Here is a 22,480-nt window from a genome sequence, read left to right on the forward strand (position 1 = left end):
AAAACTGGGTCTACCTGATAAAATGGAGATATCTATGATGTCTTTCAGAGTCAAGCTCAAATTGAAAAAAAGTATAGCTTATGCTTTGGCTTAAGTCCAAGATAAAATGGATATAGTAGGGAGGTTTCTTGCCCTATGGACTGTCTTCTTGACTTGTTTTCTGACTTCATTCTCTGAAAGTTAAGGAGAAGATAAATTACTCCATGTTTCTTTTTAGATTATTCTAGCAGTGTCTTTTACTTCTGAATTAATGGTAGTGGATTAAGTATGCTGAGCAATCTCACTATTTGACCCAAAAGCCTTTATCTCTCATCTAAGAATTGTGATGGCTTCTTATTTTTAGTAAACGATATTCTTTCATTTTGCTTCATATATTACTTATATGAACCATGAAAGCCCAAGTTCTAATACAATCCTGATAAATTATGTCTGAGATGACTGGCCTTTTCCTGCCTGCCTGTTCTTTGGAACATTGTTGTTGCAACTAAAATAGAAACCCTAGGAATAAAAGGATCATACCTATGGCCAGTGAGAGAAATGGAATAATTGACTAAATTATTGGACTAAATAACTGATCCAACAAGTTGCCTCTTAAATTATCACTTGCTAAAATGTCTTTTTGGCATTGGAAGATTTGAAAAAAATTATGATACAAAGCTGTTTAAGGCTATTTGAGTCTTTGAGGCAGAGCACATGGTAACAAAGGCATTTGTTTTCCATCTCAATAACTACTTTGCCACTTTCTTTGTCACTGGTTTTATATATATATAGTCTTTGTAGTACATAATTTTCCAAGGACTATTTTATTATAAAAAGTTTATATTTTTAAAAAACAAACAACAGAATGACTACTGTGATACCTGATTTTACCTAAAACAGCACAGTCCAATTGTTGTATCCAATTGGTCCACTGATTTAATATTCTTAACTACATTATTTGGTATATAATTATTTCTAGTCTTGATACAGTAGTGTTTGATGAAAAATCCAGGTCCAGTTCCAAGCCGGGAGAAAAGCACTAGAAATAAAATGGAGGCTGATTGGAAAGAAAGATTCCTTTTATTAATGAAGCAGAACCACCAACCATATATGACTCTGGTTCAGCTGACCCCGAACCACAAACCCTGGTGGTTCTGTTCATCAATAAACTTTCTTTCTAGTCAGTCTCCATGTTGTTTCCAGTGTCTTTCTCCCAGCTAGGAACTGAACCAGATGGATTTTCCTTCCAACGGTAGCACAGTCTCAGACAGCATTTTTTAGAAAGAAAATGGATATTGGGGAGCTTGTGAAAAAGAGGGCAAACAGAAACAAACCCCTCTGAGTGGGTTTATAAAGCGAGCAACCTGCCAAAAAATAAATACAGAGTTGTAGTTGTGACTTGATAGGTATGTGCTATGTTTCTCAATTTAACAGAAGGGCATACAAATTATACCTTTTGCAAATTAAAGTTTGCATTTTCGCTGCAATATAAAATGAAAGGCTTTATATTGGAGGCCAGCCATCTTTGAGACTCATTAAGAAAAGGGAAGAAAATACAAGTATTGCATAGAATACTCTCCATGAAGGCCAGCCGAATAGGACTTCTAAGTGTCAGGCTCACTGGGTAGATCACAGCAGAATGGCCTAACATAATACATAAAAACACTATTTATCAGAAAACTTTTCTTAGTGCAGTTTTCAAACATTTTGGCTTGCCTGGGTGCAAAGGAATTGTCTTGGATTGCATATAACACATACAATATACTTAATGTATATAAAATCATAAGGTGTACAATTTACAATCTGGTGGGGCTGCATTACTAGCTGTCCAGGGTTATATGTGGCCTGCGGGTGGCAGGTTTGGCACATTTAATTTATTGGATTCATAAAGTTATGCAAAAAGGGCAAACTTGTAGATAGGTGAACACTTTTATATGTGACTGAGATCTGTTCTTTATTGTGTGTATGAGAAAGCATGTATTAAAAGACTGTGGATAGCAAGGGCCATCTGCATTAAAAGTACAAGCATAAAAAATCTCAGTGAGAAAAAAAAAAATTAAAAAAAAGATTTTGAGTCTATATTGAATGAAGAGTAAGCATAATGGCCCACCCGAGCTCCATTTTTGCAGGCAGAGGCTGCAGGGGTTTCTTGCAGCCAAAACAGTGCCTGGGAGGGCTGCTTGTGGCCCTCCCGAGCTCCATTTTCATTCACAGAGGCACCAGGAGCTTTGCTGTTTCCAGGGAGGCCCCGTGGCCCAGATCTAGCATCCTGTGGGCCGGATCCAGCCCATGGGCCTTGAGTTTGACACCCCTGGTATAACCCCTGGAGGAATAATGACAGAATAGGGAGAAAGCAGAACGGATTAGCATTTTTTTTGTAATTCTTAAGAGAAAAAGAAAAGTTCCCCTTACATTGTTAAGGAATGAAGTGCAAGAATATAGTTGAGGATTAATTTTAAAATTCCTTCAGGGAAATCTTCTTTCTAGGAGAAATTATTAGTGGTTCTCCATTTTTTTAGGATGTGAGGGAAGCTGAAGCCTAGGAACATGCTTTTCTTAATGACCTTGATTTCTGTAATACTCTTCTCAATATTAAACCTGGAAAATGGTAGAAGTTTGAAATTTTTAAAGATATTTTGAAAGATGATGGTGTTGATTCCATCTGTGATATGCTTATTGCTTTTCCAATTAATATTTTTTGCAATTTTAGAGAGCTGTTGAGATGCTGGAAGACTGGAAAAAGCTAACACATCTTAAAAAATGGAAGGCTTATAAAGTGATACTGCATATGAGAAAGAATTAAGGCTTCTGGGAGCTACCAACTGAACATAAGCAAACAGTGTGATGTAACAAAGTGACCAATATAATTTTAACAAAATCTATCACTGAAGTAACAGTGCCTAGTATAGTCAGCACTGGCTAGACTACACATGGGTATCTGTGTCAGTTTCTGAGTACCTCACATTCAAATGGACATAGAGAAGAAATGAGTAAATTCAGACCAGAATTACTTGGATGTAAGGAGAGAAAAGCATTATGAAGAATGGTTACATCAGCTGGACATATTTAACTTGTGAGAAGTAAGATGGGGAAAGAATACAGCAGTGATTTGCAAATATTGGAAAGGTCATGTGGAAGAGAGGATGAATTTGTTCTTTTTTTGAAAAAAAAAGCAGGATGATGAACATTTTGAAATAGAACATGTTGAAATAGAAGAATAATTCAACATTAGGAAGAATTTTTTGTAGGTAAGAGTGATTGAACAATAAAACAACTTATCTAGAATGGTAGTGAACAACTTCCTTTGTTGGAGGTTTCTTAGAAAGACTGGATAGTCACCTGTTGCAGATGACTTAGTGCATATGTGCACTGAACAGGATTCAGGTTGGTTAAAAAAAAAATCCTTTCTAACTTATATACAAGTTGCTGGAAGTTTGTTTTCCTCAGAAACTTCCAAATTCTTGTGGGAGGTGATGATTGTGTGCTTTTGTTTGGCAAGGTACATTATATCTGTATTGACATTCTGTTATCTAGAAAAATGATAAAGAGAATGTTCTTTGTCTTAATGTGGTATAATGAGGTTAATGGTTAATTATCTGTGAATAGGTTTTTGATTGTTCATTCACTTTCCTTCTTAAGTTAGACCTTTCTCACCATAGACATTTCTATATATCAACTACAAAACCTTACTTTGAAATTAAATCAATTAATATACATTCTTCAATACTTATAGTTTCCAAAATGTACCTTTCAAGATGGAATATTAGGATCAGTTTTCTTTGGAATTGTGTGATTTTTGTTGTTTTGGTACTTGAACTATGGTTTGAGACCTAGAATGAAAAAAAAAAAGAGTGATCATGCTGCTGTTACTATGGATCTGCACTATGTTCTGATATTTCAGTTAGAAAAATAATATAAAGTTAAAGAAATGAATGGTAGAGGAGACAAACTACCCAGACCAGACCAAACTACCCAGATCCAATATTTGAGGGGCTGCCACAGGGAGGAAGGGGTCAAGCTATTTTCTAAAGCACCTGTAGGCCAGACAAGGAATAATGGATGGAAACTGAACAAGGAGAGATTTAACTTGGAAACAAGGAGAAACTTTCTGACAGAACAATCAACCAATGGAACAGCTTGCCCTTGGAAGTTGTGGGAGCGCCATCACTTGAGACTTTCAAGAAGAGATTGGACTGTCATTTGTCAGAAATGGTGTAGAGTCTCCTGCTTGGGTCGGGGTGGTGGTGGACTAGATGACCTACAAGGTCCCTTCCAACTCTGATTATCTGTTATCTGTTTTATCTGATATTTAAGCTAATATCCACTCTTTCAAAGTATTTTGACAGTTTGGGTTAGAGTTTATATGAAGCTACTAAATATGTAACATTTACTAACATTTACTTTTTCACTGATTATTAATCAAAATATGGGGTATCATTCTCCGTCACACTGCTCTAGAGTCCAGCATTGGGTATAACTCCGCCCTCTTATGTTGAGAGCTGAGTCTGCCACTGCTCTGAAAGCCTTTCAGCTGAAGAATTGGTATAAATGCTTTAAAAGTAAATCAATAGTTTATTTTTATCTTAGCTAATATTAACAATAAACAACTGCTTGCATTCCAACATCTCAGCTGTATTTTCAATCCTTGATTATTATTCAGTAACATATTTCTATTATTAACTTAGGATAAAAAAAGTTTTTACTTATACAATTTTGTACCATTTACTATAGTTACAGTTTTTCCAAATATTTAGCAACCTTTTTCTATATTTTAATTAATACATAGTTACAAATTGCTACTATATATGATTCTAATTCAGTTTAAGAAAGAAAAAAGTAAAATATTTTTATATGTTTTTTAATTTGAGAATAAGAAGAACATGATTTGTAGAAATGAAGTACAGGTATTCCTTGACATATGCCTGCAATGATGCCTGCCTATTAGGATGTTATGTTGTGACAATTGTAAAATGATTTGGGTCTTGTGACTGATTGAATTTTATGATTTTTTGCAATGTTCATTAAGTCAATGTGGTGGTCTGTGAGTGAGCCAATGGTTTGCTAAGTGTTTTGTTGAAAGCTGGAACTAAGAGTCATTTTTTGACAAAACCAACATAAAATGCAATCATGTGACTGTGGGTGCAATCATGTTGCAAGTGAGTGTAAATGAGACTGTTGCCAAGTGCCCAAAATGCAATCATTTTACTGCAGTGGGGAGGTGATTGTTGGAACTTCAGACCTGGGTAGAAAGTCCCTTTTTCAATTCATCAGAACTTTGAATGGTTGTAAGTCAAGGACTCTCTGTAAATCTGCTCTGTTTTTGTTTGAGATAAACAGGTTAGCATACATTTTATATAGACTTTTTTGTTGTTAATGACCAAGCAAAACCAGAGAAGGCCATGTTCTGGTAGCAGTCTAGTCAACAGTTATAGGAAATTTACTTGGTGAATATTGGAAAGACAAACATAAAAATGTATTTTGAGGAACCCTGATACAGCAATCAAATATTATTCTTCATGTATAACTTTATTGCTGTCAGTGACCAGTTACATGGCAACAAGACATAAGACAATAAAAAGCATATTTTTATTTATATACCTAACCCCTTGCTGTATAAAGCAATGGTGGAAGAAAAGAGTATTAGGCGTGTTTATCACCTTGAATTATTTATAAAAATAATGAAAACAGGATATAAATAAATAAATTTTGAAATAGTGCTATATATATAGTAATGTTTATTAATTAAAATTAGTTTAATCAGTTAAATTTACAATTTTCCTTCAAGAACTAAAAGTGGCTTTCTTGGGAATCATTTTAATTTCTTATCCCTGTAACAACACACTTACGAAATGAGTTGGATTGAAATAAAATGGTTGAGCAAAGTCATCCAGTGAGTTTCTGTGGTTGAGGATAGACTTGAACCTGAGTCTCTCTGGTTGTAAATCTATTTCCTAGCCATGACATCTTACATGCTCTTTAAGTGCTTTGTTACAGACGTGTATTTATTGGGCCTGCTAACAACTAAAAACGTGAAAGCAATAATAAGTATTCTGCAGATGTGACTAAAAGTATTGATACCCCTGTATTCCCCCCCCCCAATTTGCCATGAAATAAATTGAAACTTAAACAGATAAATAGCCTCCACTATTTGTTCCATAGTTCAGACACTTTGTTTTTGAGGCACGAGTTAACATATTCTTGCAAATAAAACAAATTAAAATGGCATGGACAGAATTATTTTCATACTTAGATATTAAACTATGTTATTGGATTTTAGTGATCTCTGAAGCAGAATTACTTAGATATTCAGTCTCATAATTAATCACTCAGCCTATTTGGAGAAAAGTTCTCATACATTTGTATCATTGTGTGCAACACAGTAAACCTGACAAAGAAAAGCAGAGATTTGATTGCGGAGGAAAGGAAAAAGGTAACAGCCAAGCATGGTAAAGGTAAAGGTTACAAAACCGTCTTCAAAGAACTTCATGTTCTTGTGAACATGATTGCTAATGTTATCAAGAAGCTTAAGAGCTCTGGGACCGTAGCCAACTTACCTGGATGTGGCCACAAGATGAAAGTTGATTGAACAGAAGGAAAGTTTGAATGGTAGAGAAAGAACCAAGGAAAATTTCAAAACAGATCCTGGTTGATCTGCAAGATCAAGTTACAACAATATCACGTTATACTATCAAATACTGTCTGACTGACTGAAAGTGGTGTCCATGGTAAAAAATCCTACTTCTTAAAGATTGGCACAAGACATCCAGATTGCAGTTTGCCAAAATGCATGTTGCCAAGGCATAGATCTTCTATGACAATGTCTTTTGGACAGTTTAAACAAGATCAGAGCTTTTTGGTAAGTCACAGCAGCTTTATGTTTACAAAAGAAAAAAATGCTTTTTAAAAAAGAACACCAACTCTACTGTGAAACATGGAGGAACCTTCATAAAGTTATGGGATTAATGAATAATGAAACTAGAAAATTATCAAGACATAGTGGTGTTAAACTATAATGCCCCACATTCTGTCTTGCCTTATGGGTTCTCCAACAAAATAATGGCTCAAAACATATTTTAGAGAGGAACCAAAGAATGGTTGGAAAGCAAACATTGGGCTGTTCAGAAGTGGCCTGCTTTAACTTCTCAGCTGAATCCAGATGAACACTTACGGAAAGAGAAGAGCCTATGAAACCTAAGACAATTGGAATAGTTTTTCAAGAAGAGTGGAACAGATTGCCAGTTGAGAAATATAAAATCTTATTCAGAAGTACACTTCATTGTAATTATTGACTCAAAATGATATGCTATGAAATATTAAGTTAAGGATACTGATAATTATGCCCATATTATTTACGTTTGTTTTATTATTTATAAGAATATGTTAAGTCATGTAAAAAAAGCAAAGTGCCTCCTCTGTAGACTATTGAATAAAGATTAATAGATACCATTTGCTTTTGTAAGTTTCAATTTACTTCATGACAAATTGCTATAGAGTTTTTTGGAAAACATAGAGGTGTACTAATAGTTTTGGGGCATCTGTATAGGTAATTCTTGATTTAGGACTAATTAACCCTGGAATTATGGTCATACATTGTGGCCATAATTAAGTGGGTCAGCACATCACCTCATCTGATTTTACAACCTTTTTTGAAGTGGTTGTTATGCTACCACTGGTGGTTAAGCAAATGCTGCAGTGAATCATTATACTCGGTGGACTTTTTTTTTTTAAAAAAAAAAGTGAAACTGACAAAAAAATGACAAAAATTGTGGTCATGTGACTATGGGATGCTGCAAATGGCTGCAAGTGTCAGTCAGTTGCCAAGTGCCCCAAATGCAATCGTGAATGCACATGGGCATTTGAACTTTAAAAACAGGTCATAAGTAGCTTTGGGGAGGTCCATTGTAACTTTGAATGGTTGCTTAAGTGAGGACGACTTGCAATATCAAATTAGAATTATTGCTTATTTTCTTAAAAATAAAACATAAACACAAATAAAAATAAACATTTTGGGCAATAATTTCAAAAAATTATTTAAACATGACTTAAATTGATAAGCAGTACAAGGAATATAATATTAATAGAACAGGTTTGTAGGAACCAAACCTAATTCATTAAATTATTAGCTGATTGTAATTTTAGCACAATAATGGGATCATGTAGTCAAATATTTTGTCTTCTTCAATAGGCTGAAAGTGCATCCTCTGATATGGCTGCAGCCTCCCCAACATCTGGAAACAGTAATAATTACAATGGAAGATTACAGATGCAAGTAACAAGTAAGTTAAAATCTACAAACAATGCATCTTATCATTTGCCTGCCATTGATAAAAATATATTCTACTTTATCTGTTCTATTTATCTGTGTTTGATTATATTTCTCCCTGAAGTAACTAATAGTTAGATTAATCCTTTGCAGATTTACAGTTATAATTGATATGTCTATGTTATCCTTTTAAAATAGAAATAACACATTATATCATATTAGTTTGAGCAAAGAAAAATGTCTGGTGGTGTCCTAACATTTTAATAATAGAATCAGAATAGAATAGAATAAAATAGAATAGAATAGTTGGAAAGTACTTGGAAGTCTTCTAGTCCAATCCCCTGCTTAGGCAGGATACCCTATACCACACCATTTTTGTTCTTTTGAATTTATATTTGATTACTATGTTTATTTAAAAGATACTGATATACAAGAATGAGATAACATCATGGTCCTTCATGTTTTGTTGAATGTCCATGTGCCTTGGCTTTAGTCAGATGGTTATCTGTACAGTAGTTGATAAAAAAGAGGATAATTGCTTTTCCTTCCTTGAATTTTGTACCATTTATTTTAAACAAATCTTAATATGACTAATCATAATGTTTTTGGTATTTTTGGCATAGAAAACTGCTAAAGCCAGTTACTTGTCCTATGCTTCAGTTATAAGATTAACAACTTTTTCTGAATAATACTGATGTATAATTTGTCTCTTTGTATTTCACAATACAAACTAAAAGTCAGTTACTGGACTTTTAGTTTAGTTTGAATATTTTAGGCTATTAAAATTGTTTTTAATCACCTTGGGCCTTTATGAGCTTTCGCTCAGTATCTTCCTATTTATTTATATTGTTACAGTTGCTGATGGAAGTTTGGGATTGATAGGAGTAAATTCAATGAAAGGTCTACTTGGGAGTTTAATTAGATACCAAATCTTGCCTATAAAAAGTTTTATAGATATAGGTATTGTACTGATAGTCCTATGGCCACTCACGGGCCTGCAATCTCTGTATTGAGCAAAGTGGCCATTAAATAATTTGTTGTTTTGCTCAACAACCACAATCCCAATTCTCTCAGTTGCAGTTGGTAAGTGAATACATGAGTCATCAAGTGGAGGGCTGGAGAGGGGGCTTGTGCCTCCAGTACATGATAGGGTAATGAGAGGGATTGGGTCTCCCACCATACCTGGGAGGTATAGGTGCTGTCCCAGCCCCATTGGGGAGAACAATCATGTGAATAATGGCATTTGCTAACATTTTCAGCAGATTTGATTTCCCGTCCAGCATGCTAAGGGAACAGACTTTTTCCAGCCTCCCCTTTACTTGCAATCTTCTCCGCTGGCTTGACTTTTAAATGATTGCAAGGTATTTGCAGTGGTGGGATTCAAAAACTTTTACTACCAGTTGTGTGGGCGTGGCTTGGTGGGCATGGCCATGTGACTGGGTGGGTGCGGCCTTTTTTTGCAGCCCCCGCCTGTTTTTGGAAGTTTCCTAGCCACAGAGGAGACTCAGGGGGATCATTTTTGCTCCCCTAAGGCTCCTCTGGGGCTCTGGAAGAAAAGGAACAGAGCATGGGAGGGGTACGCAGCACCCCTCCAAGTTCCATTTTGGGAGATTCCTAGCCTCAGAAGAGCCTCTGGGGGTGGGTTTGCTCCCTTAAGGCTCCTCTGGGGCTCTGGAAGGCAAAAAAGGGAGGGGGGGCTGAGCTCCTCCTTCCATTTTTTGCCTTCCTGGGCCTCAGCAAGGGAAATCCCGACACAGCTGATCTTATCTACAGCTGATTGTCGGGAGGGAAAAAAAAGAAAGGAATATCTTAGGCGAATGTCAGGCAGATGGGCAGGGTGAGCGAGCATCAGGCGGGAGTGCGACCAGGTGGGGGGGCGTGGCCGGCTAGACTTACTACCAATTCAGCGACCCACGCCAAATTCTTGCTACCGGTTTGCCCGATCCGGTGCGAACCAGCTGAATACCACCACTGGGTATTTGGCAACTAGTCATAAATGCAAATAGTTATCAAGTAAATGTGATCATGTGATCAAGCGGATCCAGTACAAAGCTTTATTAAAGTCAGAAATATTTTATGGGCCTTAAAGCACCTATTCCAAGGCAGGACAGGCAATAAAAGAAGTATAATGATCTCTGTGAAACAAGAACATTGCATTGATATGTTTTAGGATCCTTGAAATCTAAAGAAGCTCAAAATACTTAATCCCAGGGAAGACAATAAATCTCAAAGAGCTTGGCCACATGATTGTGAGCTGAGTGCTTGGCAACCAATTTGCACTCATGACCAGTTGCCATGCACCCCATGATCATGTGATCGCCATTTACAATCTTCTCTGTTGGCTTCTCAAGAAAATCAGTTGGGAAGCTGGCAGAGAAGCAATTCCTCTTTCCTCCATGCAAAGGTATATGTGTGTGGAAATCCTTCATGGGATTATATCATGACTTATTGCATGATATCATTTATTTTACAGAAAGAAAGCAAAATGGAGAAACCATGATGACATGGTATAATACAGGCTTGTCCAACCTTTCACCTTCCCTGGGCCACATTAGAAGATGAAAATTTGGTTTGGGCCACACATAAAATAAAATAACAGTAACGATACCTGATCATCCAAAAAAAACCATAGAAAACATAGTTAACATATTAAATTTATTTGGAAATGAAGTTAGTGAGATGTTTGACATTGTTTCTCAGCCACCAATGCATCCATATTTGCTTCGATGGAACTTGTTGCAATTCTCAGTGAGTGCTCAAGGTGCTCATCAGATATTTTGGCTCTGACGGCGCCCGCCTTTTCTGTTGCTGCTTGGCATGGCACTCGCCTCGCCCTGCCTCGCGCCTGCCTCCTCCTCCTCGCTGGCTCGTCCTCTTGCACAAAGGTTGGGGTGGGCACTGGGCCGCATTATGAGCCGACCTGGGCCGCATGCGGCCCATGGGCCACGGGTTGGACAAGCCTGGTATAATATATCACGTGTTGTTCATCTGAGATAGTATTTATCTACTTTCAAGCACTGCTAAGGACCAGATTATATTTACTATGTCCTGATATGTAAAAGTGTAGAACTCAAAAAGAGGGTGTGCTTCTCCCCCCCCCACCCCGACTGTATAGTATCTTCTGAAATCATAAACATTAAAAACCTGGCACCAAGGTTAAGATTTCACAAACAGATCTCATTAAATCCTTTCATTTATCTCATCCCTATCCCAGCACTTGGGAGAAAGCCAGATCTTAAATAGTTAATAGAAGAGATATTCCATAGCGCAAAGTCTGCCATGGAAAAGGAATGCTTCCTAAATCCTGAAGTGAATGCAATTGTGGCAGTGAAGAGAGTGAAGATGAGTTCCTTCTCATCTTGTCATGCTCCTGTCGGAATCTGATTTGGAGGGGGAAGCCAAACAGTTGACAGGGAGTGGGAGTGTGGCTCCATTGGCTGTAGAATGAACTGGGAAGGGCAAAGTCCGGCTGGGCAGAGCAGGGGAGAGGTAGAGCAAGGGAAAAGGAATTCAGAGGAAGACCCAAGCCCATGCCCTCTTCATCCTAGGGCATACAGGGAAGAATGGAGAAGAGAGCAACGTGAGTTGTGTGGCTTACGAGGGAGGAAAGGGCCCTGATTCCCTTCATTAGCTGCAGCTGGGAACACAGTGTTTAAAAAGGGAGGCTGCTCACAGCAAAGTTGTTGGGAGCAAATTGTTAATTATCTGGTATCATCCCAACTGTGTATGTTTTGCTGTGCTTTCAAGTCTGAAATTCCTTCTCTGCCCTGTCAGGTTAATTACTGCAGCTTGGTTTGTTTGGATTTTTAGTTACAGTTTGTATGTACCTTGTTTTGGACTGAATTTTCTCCAGTTAAAGGCTGTTCTTGGAAGAGTTTTTCTCCAGCCGAAGGTAACCTGGACATTGGGGGTAAAGTTGGAGATAATAAAGGGACTTTCCTTACTTACGTGTTGCCTTTGTGCCATGCCCTGGGTCATCATACATCTAATGACAGCAATGTCTTGGCATAACAAATGTAATTGGTTTAGGCAGAGGTTTGTCCTCCAAGCTTGCTGCTTGACTCCCAGATGTTTTGTTGCCAAACTATGAAACATCACAGTCACAAGACTAACCTATCACCCAGGATCTATATAAACGAACAAGACACTTCACCCAAAACCGCTGCTTAAGGCATTACTTAGTTTGGTGACAAAATGTCCGGGAGCCAAGCAGCAAGCTTGGAGGACAAACCTCTGCCTAAATCCACAACCCAAGCTATGAATATTCTGTACAATTTCTAATCTCATTTGGGACCACTGGAAGTGCTGCCACTAAACAGTGCAGTTATGTGACAATTACATTGCTTCGAATTAGAGGTTCAGTCCCAGTTGTGGTCCTAAGTTGAGGAATATCTGTATTTTACTTCTTTACTAAACAAAACAATAGTCTTGGGGTATATAAGACACCAGTTCTTCAGGTGTAGCTTTCATGTAAGCATTTTTGGTTTTGTACTATTATACAAAACTAGATTTTAAGACCTTTCAAAATGTTGGTTAAGAAGGAGTAGGAATTGTTAAAAGCTCTTGATGATAGGGTTATTGAAAACTATATTTGTAGATTTATAAAGTTTGCTGTTGATTACATAATACCCGTCGACACGTTGCTATAGTAACTTTTATAAAACATTCTATGTCAGAAGGTATATTTAAGGAGCTGGAACCATTTTCAGTGAAAATATAACTCAGGCGATGAACAGTTAATATTAGTGTACTGGTTTGTTACTAGTGAAGTATGAAGAACAACTTCAAATAGATCTATTTAACTGCTTGTTATCACACCTTTCCAGTAGTACTCATCCATCAGGTTTTAGTTTTTTAACATGGCTCCTTTTAGATAGATGAAAAAGGAAGTGTGAAGTCTGATATTGTTTCTGGATCACAACAGTCATGCTGGAATATATACAAGGGATTTTTCTTAGAACAAAGCAGAAGCCTTTTGATTGTCAATATGTTCTAAATTAGAGTACTGAAGTACTTCTACGCAATTTTAATGTACAGTAAAATACTGTTTGTAATCACAAAATGTGCACTTGGCCTGGATTTTCTAGATAGTGGTAAAAATAAGCTCCCCCATTCATTAGTTTTGAATAGACACATTGTAATCAATTGTCATTTTCTAATAATAACTATTTCCAGTAATTTGATTTTTTTTTTTTAGTTTCTAGTGCCAAATTGAAAAGAAAAAAGAACTTTTTTGGTTTAGCTGCCATTTATACAGAACTAGTAGCAGACAACGAAGTGAAGAAAACATCTAAGTCTGGCAGTTCCTCAAATCCAAAATGGGAAGAACAATTAACAGTGTAAGTAGAATATTTTTGTAGTTAACTGTATCTATCCCAAATGTCCAGAATAAATATGTAGGCACCAGACCCCTTAATCACACTATTTTTTTATGGACAAGATAAGGAAAAAACATTGGGTGACAGGGAGTTAGTCACTGCGTTATGATGGAATAGGAGTATAAAGTCTTCTCTGTTAGATTCTACCAAATACTGTTCTGGATTGCATTCAGGATTGTCTCACCTACTATTGGGATGAAGAAACAAACACAAATTAATCCCCATTTTTGAAAATAAAATTTTCATCAATAATCTGCCCTTGTTTCTATCCATAAAAGAAATACAGGTAAGTGGAAACATAAATAAACAGAAGCATATTTTATAATAACAAAACAGGAGGCAATATTGAATAGTGTGTTAAAATAAAAGTCAAGGGAAAGCAAATTAGAAAGCTTTACCTGGAAATTGTAGGGAGTGTAACCATAAAGAAAGAACTTTGGTTACCTTTGTTTTTGTGCAACTTCAAGAGTACTACATACTGTATAAAAGTTAGATCTAAACTGGAAGTTTCTACCAGTTGCACTTGGCTTTTATTCCTTGGTGATACTTCCGTTGGTTGACATATATGAATGAATTCAGAAAAAAATATGGATAGCAATAAAATAACCGTGATAGTTTGAATATTGAGGAAAAAGAAGATGGAGATTACTTTGAAAAGTATATTATGACAGTTCAAATATTGTGTATTTAGGTTATAATATGAGCCAATTTTAACGATTTTAATTATTGAACTCAGGCTGTAAACTGTATTATAATTGTGTTGGTGTAATATTCAAACTTACTGATTTCTAATTAAAAGACAATATTCAAATAAAATAATTATTTTTTTGCATCTTGGGGATTATTAAATATATGTAGTAATGTATTTCCAATTTTAAAAAGGAATTTTTTTCTGTATAGGAATGTGACTCCACAGACCACTTTGGAATTTAGAGTTTGGAGCCATCATACTTTAAAAGCTGATGCTTTATTAGGAAAAGCCACTGTAGATCTTAGACAAGCTTTGGAAGTTCACAATAGAAGATGTAAGTTAAAGTTTGCATAGAATCCACTTGTCTTGTTTGTTTATTTTTAATATTCTGTACTTTATGCCCACATTATGCTTTAAATATAGGTATGCTAAATATTATGTGATAATAATTCCTCTGAAATACCCCAGGCAGATCCAGTGAGCAACTTGGGAATTATGCTAGACTTGTGACTCCTGCTCGAAGAGGAGGTAATAGCTATGGCTAGGAGATCTTTTATACAACTTGGATTGTGTGCCAATTGCATCCTTTTCTGGATTATGAGGCTCTGCACTCAGTCACTCATGCCCTGGTCATCTCCTATTTAGATTATTGCAACACTCTCTATATGGGGCTGCCCCATTCAAAACTAAAGTTGGTTCAGAATGCAGCTGTGCATACAGTTTTAAGTGGCTCTTAGGGTGGCATAACCCCAACATGTAAATGTTATGCAAGCTGCACTGGCTGCTGATTTGCTTCTGGGTCCAATTCAAGGTGTTGGTCAATACTTTTAAAGCCCTTTATGGCACAGCTCCAAGATATCTTAGAAGCCCTTTGCCCCTCTATATTCATACTGGCAGAAGAAGTCTACTTCAGATACCTTCAGCCAAAGAATTATGGCTGGCTAGGTCCAGGAATAGAGCCTTTTTTGCCATGGTCCTGCTCTTTGGAGCATCTTGTCACAGAAGGTAAGTTCCCTGTCTGGTCTTCAGGAAATGCCTTAAAACTGTCTATGCCAGTTGGCATTGGGGCGGGGGGGGTCCTAAAGGAGAAGCTGTTTGCTGGAGATGGCTTGTGTAATACCATAGCAGCCACAAGCACCTTTTCACTCTAAACCTGTGGGGTTGTTTTTTTATTTTGTTTTAATCTTTTGCAATTTTGATTTGTTTTTATATTTAAAATTGTTTTACTTCCTTATGTTTTAACTGTATTGTTAGCCACTTCGTGTTGCCTTGTACTGTGAGATGAGTGGTATATTAAATGGATTGATCGATCAATCGATCAATCGATATAGAAAGTCAGTCAGACAGACAGACAATGTTGGAATCATTAGGAAATATAATCTGAACTAAATATTATTTAAGAATCAATGAACAAAGAAAGCCCAAAGGAGTTTACCAGTGGAGTTCAATAAATTTTTTTGGAAGAAACGATGTCTATTCTAAAGGGCTATGTGCTAGCTAGTTGTGAACATAGTTGTGAACATTAAAAAGGTCATCTTATGAATAGCTACTGATTGTGAAAATATTCTTTGGCCCTTCTGATTAATTGAATTAATTTCTTATTAGTGTAAGCAAGGAAAATTAACAAGTATAGGAAAGGAGCATTGTGGAAGAATTAATGGGATGAGCTCCTAACAAGTAGGGAGTGTATACTATCTGTGAAGGAAACAAGAAATAAAAGGGTTACAAAGCACAAATGAAGTTGAATGGCGTAATAGTCAGCAGTTAGGATGTGTACTGCTTGTCTTTATTTTGGTCTTGTTTTTGATCCTTTTTTTCTAGTTTTAATAACAATTTTATTGATGTTTAGAGATACAAAGATAAAACACTAATACAAACTTAAAAAAAATATAAAAGTAAAAACAAAAACGTGGAAAGAATAAAAATTAAAAAGAAAGGAAAAATATAGTAAAGAAAAAAATAAGATTTATGTGTCCTTCATCACGACAAATAGAAACATTTTCAGAACCTTATCACCTTCCCTGAACTTCAACAAAAAAATATATATCTTCTTCCCATGTCATTTCTTATCTGTAAACAAGCATATTTAGCCCTAATCAACAGAGGTCTATTAAGAGTTTCCAGAAATAACAACATATATATTTTAACCTTAATTAAATATAAAACAACTTTAAATTCCTTTACTTTCATATAAGCAATGTCACTTTCTCCGAAAATACAACAAAAGATTTCTCCTTTCCATAAATGATCTCTTGTCCTCAAGCAAATATTTACATTTGTTTTTATTAACATTTAATTATCATTCAGTCCTGGTGAGCAAAATCCATCAAGAGTTACCAGTAACAACAACCTATATATTTTAACCTTGATCAAATACATGTACTCCTTCCTTTTGCTTTTAACAAACTTGATCTTTAAACCCTTTAAATAGCATCCCAGAATTTAATTTCTTTTCATTTTTTCTTTGTCCCTTCAAAACATGTCTCTTTGGTAAATCCAAAAGAAAAAAAATTATTGAAGTCTGTCTTCAGGTTTGTTATTTGTGTATACCTTTCAATTATTAAGACATCTGGTTTCATTTGTAAATTCTATGTAACATCTTTTTCCGTATGATTTTTAAGCTATCATTTTTAATCAGTCTCTCTCTTGTCCAGTAAAACTAATTTTTCTATAATCTCTTTTCAATCCACTTTATGATAGCAGATAGTTTTAAGAGTAGTTTCTGAGTGCATTGTTTTCAAATAACAATGAATTGAATTGTTTGCTTGAATTGTTTCAAAGGTAAAATATCTGATCTATTCTGAATTAGTGGGTCTCCTCTTCTTTAATTATAATCTTTAGTTCATTTTTGTTCCCTCTAATGTACAGCCTTCAAAAGTTCCATCTTATGTATTTTTTCTAACCAACAACATTTCTCATGGAAGTTTTTGTTATATTTAATTTCATACTCTTCATCTTTAGTAGAATTCTGAAGAATTCACAGGAAGGATTCTTGCTATTAATTTCAAAATCTATTTGAAACCGATCTGGCTACTTAGTCCATTTATGACTTTCAGAAAACCAATGTTTTAATCACTCTTTTGCTATTTATTCCAAAATTAGAGTTTTTTTAAAAAATAAAGCTCTTAAACCTATATAAAACTTCTGTTGTCAAGGATTGAAGGAAACTCATCCAGTGTAATGAAACTTACTGTTCTGAAGGAGATATGTATATGTGTCTGTGGGTGGGTGTGCTTATGTGTGCACATGTGTGTGCACACAGAGACATATGCATATACATACTGTTATAAGCAATTTCCATAGGTGTTAAGAAAAAAGGTATGTGAATCCAGTATGAGCTTTGGGTTGCTTAGTAGGCACAATATAACATGCTAGTTTTGATCTAAAGAACTCTTTCATGACTTATGGTCTAACTATCTGGGAACCATTTTTTCCACCATGAACCTGGTTAGTTAGATCATTAGAGACAATTCTTAAAATTCTCCTGATGCTAAAAACATGACTCTCAATAATTTAGTAAAGGACATTCTTCTGTATGGCTCCCAGGTATTGAATGGTTCCCTAAGGAGATGCAGTTGGCTCCCATTCACCCATTATTTAGGAAAATGGTAAATTCTTATATATTTTCTAAACCTTTAATTGTTATTTATTTTAATGAGTTTAACTTCTTTGTCTTTTAATTGTATTCACATTGTTCTGTTTGTACTATATATTTTATTGTTGCAACCTATACTGAATGTAAAGAAATGCAGTAATCAGGGCATCAAATTAGAAACTAGGAAACCATGAGTTCTAGTCCTGCATTAGACATATAGTGAGCTAGTTGTCTTTGGGCCAGTCATTCTCTCAGCCCTAGAAAAGAAGCAGTGGTAAACCACTTCTGAAAAATCATGCCAAGATTTGTCTAGGTAGTTTCCAAGAATCAGACACAATTGAATGGAAGAATAAAAATGCTAAATATTAGAATTAAAAAATTGAATATAAATGCAATAATAAATAAATGTTGCATTGGGAAGGAAGGAATAAAAAACCCCATTTCATGAACAGCTTTCAGTTTGTGTGAGTTGTGCTTTAACAGCAGAAAGATCCTTATATGTTATAGGTCGGGTGACAAACTCAAGGACCGGGGGCTACCCTGGAAACAGCAGAGGACTAGCCCAGGTGCCTCTGCCAGCAAAAACAGAGCTCTGTTTTCACTTGCAAAGGGTTGGAGGAGGCCGTGGCAGCCAAAAACTGAGCTCGGGAACCTGTTTTGCCTGGCAGAGCACTGGGGCACCATAGGTGTCCCTGACACAAGTGACGTTAAGCTGGCCAGGTCCCCTGGCCATACCCACCACCATCCCCGATGTCAAACACAATCCTGATGCAGCCCTCAATGAAATCGAGTTTGACACCCCTGTTATAGGTTCATTTTGATGTTTTTAAAGACTTTATATCTTGCATTGCGCATATGCAATTAGTTAATTATTACAGACTATGCTTCATAGTGTGATGCGCTGTTTGGAGTTCTGTATAATTTTATAACCATGTTGTAGTAATCTTAATATTTAAAATGATTTGACATACACAGGGATTTTTTTTCTCCTACCTATTTAGCTACTAGAGTTAGTTCTGAAAAAATGCATTTGCTGTTTTAATAAGTAGCTTATTTTTTTTTTACAAAACACTTTTTTTCTGATAGTAGAACATGTCAAAGAACATTTGAAGCTTTCACTGGAAAATAAGAGCGGCTTGATACAAACAGGAGAACTGATAATAGTGCTTGATGGTTTGGTGCTTGAAACAGAATCTCTTTCAAATCGCAGCTCACTAGTAACCAGTAAGTTAAATTCAAGGGGATTAAAATTATTATCCCTTAGTCTAAAAAGAGAAATGGAAAAATCTAATTCTCTCTTTTATTGTTTAGTCCAGCAAAATGGTGATGCTTTACATGAAAATAGAGAAACACCTGCTAGGACCACTTCCAGGTTAGTTTTCTTTTATTTGAATACTATATGTCATTGAATTGAATATGCAGAATATCAGATTACATTGTAGCCTTGGCTAGGAGACAGTGGAATAAATTGTAGCGCAGTATCCAGTATGCTATTAGTTTGACTAAATGTTTACTTTAAGGAGGCATTGAGTTGTGTATATTTTTACATGCATATAATAGAACTATTTTGTGAAAATTTATACAATAATATATTTCATAAAACATTTTAATAGGGGGATATGTGTGACTGCAATTTATAGGAAAACAGTTACAAAAGAATGGCAGTGAACTTACATTACATTATATCAGATTTCTGTATAATGTGTAACAAAATATTATTTTTTAACCTCTCCCTCCTATTTAGATAGTTGAAAAAAATAGTCAATTTGTTCAGCGCCATGTGCTGTTGCTTTCTTAAATGCAGTGTGGCATTACTTTAGTAAATTCTTTTGTGAAGAAACTTACCTAGATGAATTCTACAAAAATTACTTAAAAGTCAGTCTGTGCTGCCACTCATTCCTGCTGTAAATCAGCTGGGATTCTCTTGTAAACAATAAGTCAGTCAGTCAGTCAGTCTGTAGCTTAGCAATAAAATCCCTGATCCAGTTAAACATCATTCTCCCTCCTGCTATTTTTTGTTTGTTTGTTTAGATCTAACGTGTCCCTTATTTTCTTAAAGTGATAAAGCAGCATAGTCTTTATTTACAATAAACATACCTATTTATTTGTTCTCTTCATTTTTCTCTGTCCAGTAGTACTTTGTTTTGAAATGACTGTGAAGTACAAAATGCGTTACACTGAATTGTTTTGCTAAGCTATTTTGACAGGAAGTTTCCATTCAATTTTATCAAGTATCATTTAGCATCTTTAGTGGCCAAGGATGTTCTTTTGTGTAATGAAATTTGAAATTTATTATAGTTAAAAATAATTGGTGTTCTACTTAATAAGAAAGCTTATATACTTATTAAAATAATATACACATTCAGAAAACAAAGTGATTGTTAGTAGTTTGTGAAGGGGCAAGATGTTATACAACACATTAAATAAACACCCAAATACACATTGAGATAATGTTAATATGAATAGTTGATATTTTACACATCATTTGTTTATATTCTTCTATAGGCATGTAGTTCTCTTACAAAGAATAGAATTAATGTAGATGTATTGTTTTTATGTCTGTAAGCTTCCTAGAGTTACGTTATAGTAAGATGGGTGGCCAATAAATTTTATTGATAAACAAACAAACTACAGGTAGTACTCACTTAATAATGATAATTGGGATTGCAACTCTGTTACTAGGTGATGTGGTTGTAAAGTGCAAAGGCATGTAATTTACAATGGCAGTTGTGACTTAAAGTGGCAGTTGTGACAATCCCAGTTGCTACCATCAGGCAAATCCTGCATCGTTGCATGATCCTGCAGTCACATGAGCACTATTTGAGGATAGCTTTCCTATTGACTTTTCTTGTCAGAAACTGGAAGTAAGGTCACAATGGTGATCATGGTATGATGCAACATAATTTTGCACTAGTTGCCAAATGTCCAAATTGCGATCACGTGACCCTAGGGATGCTGTGATGGCTGCAATTAGGAGGGCCCTTTGTCAGTCCCCCTTGTTCAGCACCATCAAATAATTTATGAATGAGTGGTCATTTGACAAGAACTGCCTCTATTCCTTGCTCTAATGGCTGAAAACATAACAGATTCACAAATTAAATATGATGCTGAGAAATGAAAATAGGTGAAGGAAGAAGAATATGAAAATGATTTAAAATACATTTACTTTTGATTTATATATAGTGGGTTACAGGAGTGGAGAATATATAAATGTAATACCTTTTTCATGACCTGTGTGATATTTCCTACAGATTAGATAATCAAACACCATCAAGTTCCATAGCACAGATCTCATTCCCTATACATGCTATTAATGGAGACGATGGAGACAACTCATCATCTCCTCATATTGTGACCAGATCCAAAAATTCATCAATACCAAATCCATTGTCAAGTGAACAAGATAACAACATTGGTAAGGAAAATGTTGGCTAAGGTGTTTTACTACATTTCCTTTTTTTTTAAAGGAAACATTAAATTAATACTAAGAAGTGATTTATTAAGTTAGATTATTGAGAACCTAGTACACTGGAGGAGAAACTTCAATATGTGTATGTATCAAAATGTCACTATCTCTGTGGTGATATACTTACTGTTACATCAAATAATCTCCTGACCTTTTGCAGCAGCTTTTAAAGGATGATATGGAAAAATGTTAGGTTAAAAATTGGATTTAAAAAGGCTTATATGTCACCTTGAGATAAGATGTTTTATCAGTGCTATTTATTTGTTCATTGAAACAGAAGAAAAATGCAAACTGTAAACATTTATTCAGAATATGTATACAGTTTAATGCAACTTAATTTATAAGTACAAGCTATTTGAGTGAAAGTGGAATACAAATGTAATAAGTAATCTTGAACTCAGATTTCTTGGGGGCGGTGGAATTATTTATCTGATGTAAAACTTCAATGACATGACTCAAGCTAGCATACAATGGGTTAAAACATAATTTAAATATAAGGTGAAATACCATAATAATAGCAGCATGTAAAGGAATGTACAAACGTTCAAATAGCAGCCATTCAAATAATTTACAAATTACCTAAGACCTGCAGGAAAAATAAACTTTTTAATTCTTTCCTGAAGGTCAACAGGGTTGGGGCCCAATGCTATTCCTGTAAAGTGTAAGGAAGAGGACCTTGATGCAAGATTGATGTCAGCTTTACCAGGTAGACCAGACAGGAAACATGACCAGATAAGCTAATTCTAGTTTCTTGTACAATTAACAGAATAATACAATTTCCCTGCTGTCAATTTTACAGCCTGATAACTTAGGGAAGGTCCTTCTTCAGCCTCTTGCTCACTCATTAGACAGCTGGGGACTATGCTACCTCTCATCTGATTATTCCCTAGGCAGCACTTTTTTGCCCCATCTTCCAGGGTCTTTTTCTTTTACCATTACACATATTTCCTAACAGTCTTGACTAACCACAAGGAACATAGGTTCATCATACAGGTGGCTGTGCTCAAAGCATTGAGAACCTTATTTGCTTTCTTGAGACTCACAGGATTAACTCTTCTCAGATACCAGTTACAGTAGGACTTGCTCACGCAATGTTCAACTTAGAACT

At 35.5% G+C, this 22,480-nt stretch overlaps 1 protein-coding gene across 1 annotated transcript in view; it reads left to right on the forward strand.

Moving 5' to 3' along the window:
* Window positions 1-22,480, forward strand: part of WWP1 (WW domain containing E3 ubiquitin protein ligase 1) — a 64,436-nt gene that overhangs the window by 11,700 nt on the left and 30,256 nt on the right. The window contains exons 2-7 of the mRNA XM_026706009.2: window positions 8,165-8,255; window positions 13,440-13,581; window positions 14,521-14,645; window positions 18,993-19,130; window positions 19,218-19,278; window positions 21,158-21,321. Of these exons, the coding sequence (XP_026561794.1) occupies window positions 8,186-8,255; window positions 13,440-13,581; window positions 14,521-14,645; window positions 18,993-19,130; window positions 19,218-19,278; window positions 21,158-21,321 (700 nt within the window). The 5' untranslated portion in view covers window positions 8,165-8,185. The remainder of the gene's footprint in view (window positions 1-8,164; window positions 8,256-13,439; window positions 13,582-14,520; window positions 14,646-18,992; window positions 19,131-19,217; window positions 19,279-21,157; window positions 21,322-22,480) is intronic.

This window comes from Pseudonaja textilis, chromosome 3, assembly GCF_049901715.1.
Source record: "Pseudonaja textilis isolate UNSWEBS1 chromosome 3, rPseTex1.2, whole genome shotgun sequence".
Classification (NCBI taxonomy): Eukaryota; Metazoa; Chordata; class Lepidosauria; order Squamata; family Elapidae; genus Pseudonaja; species Pseudonaja textilis.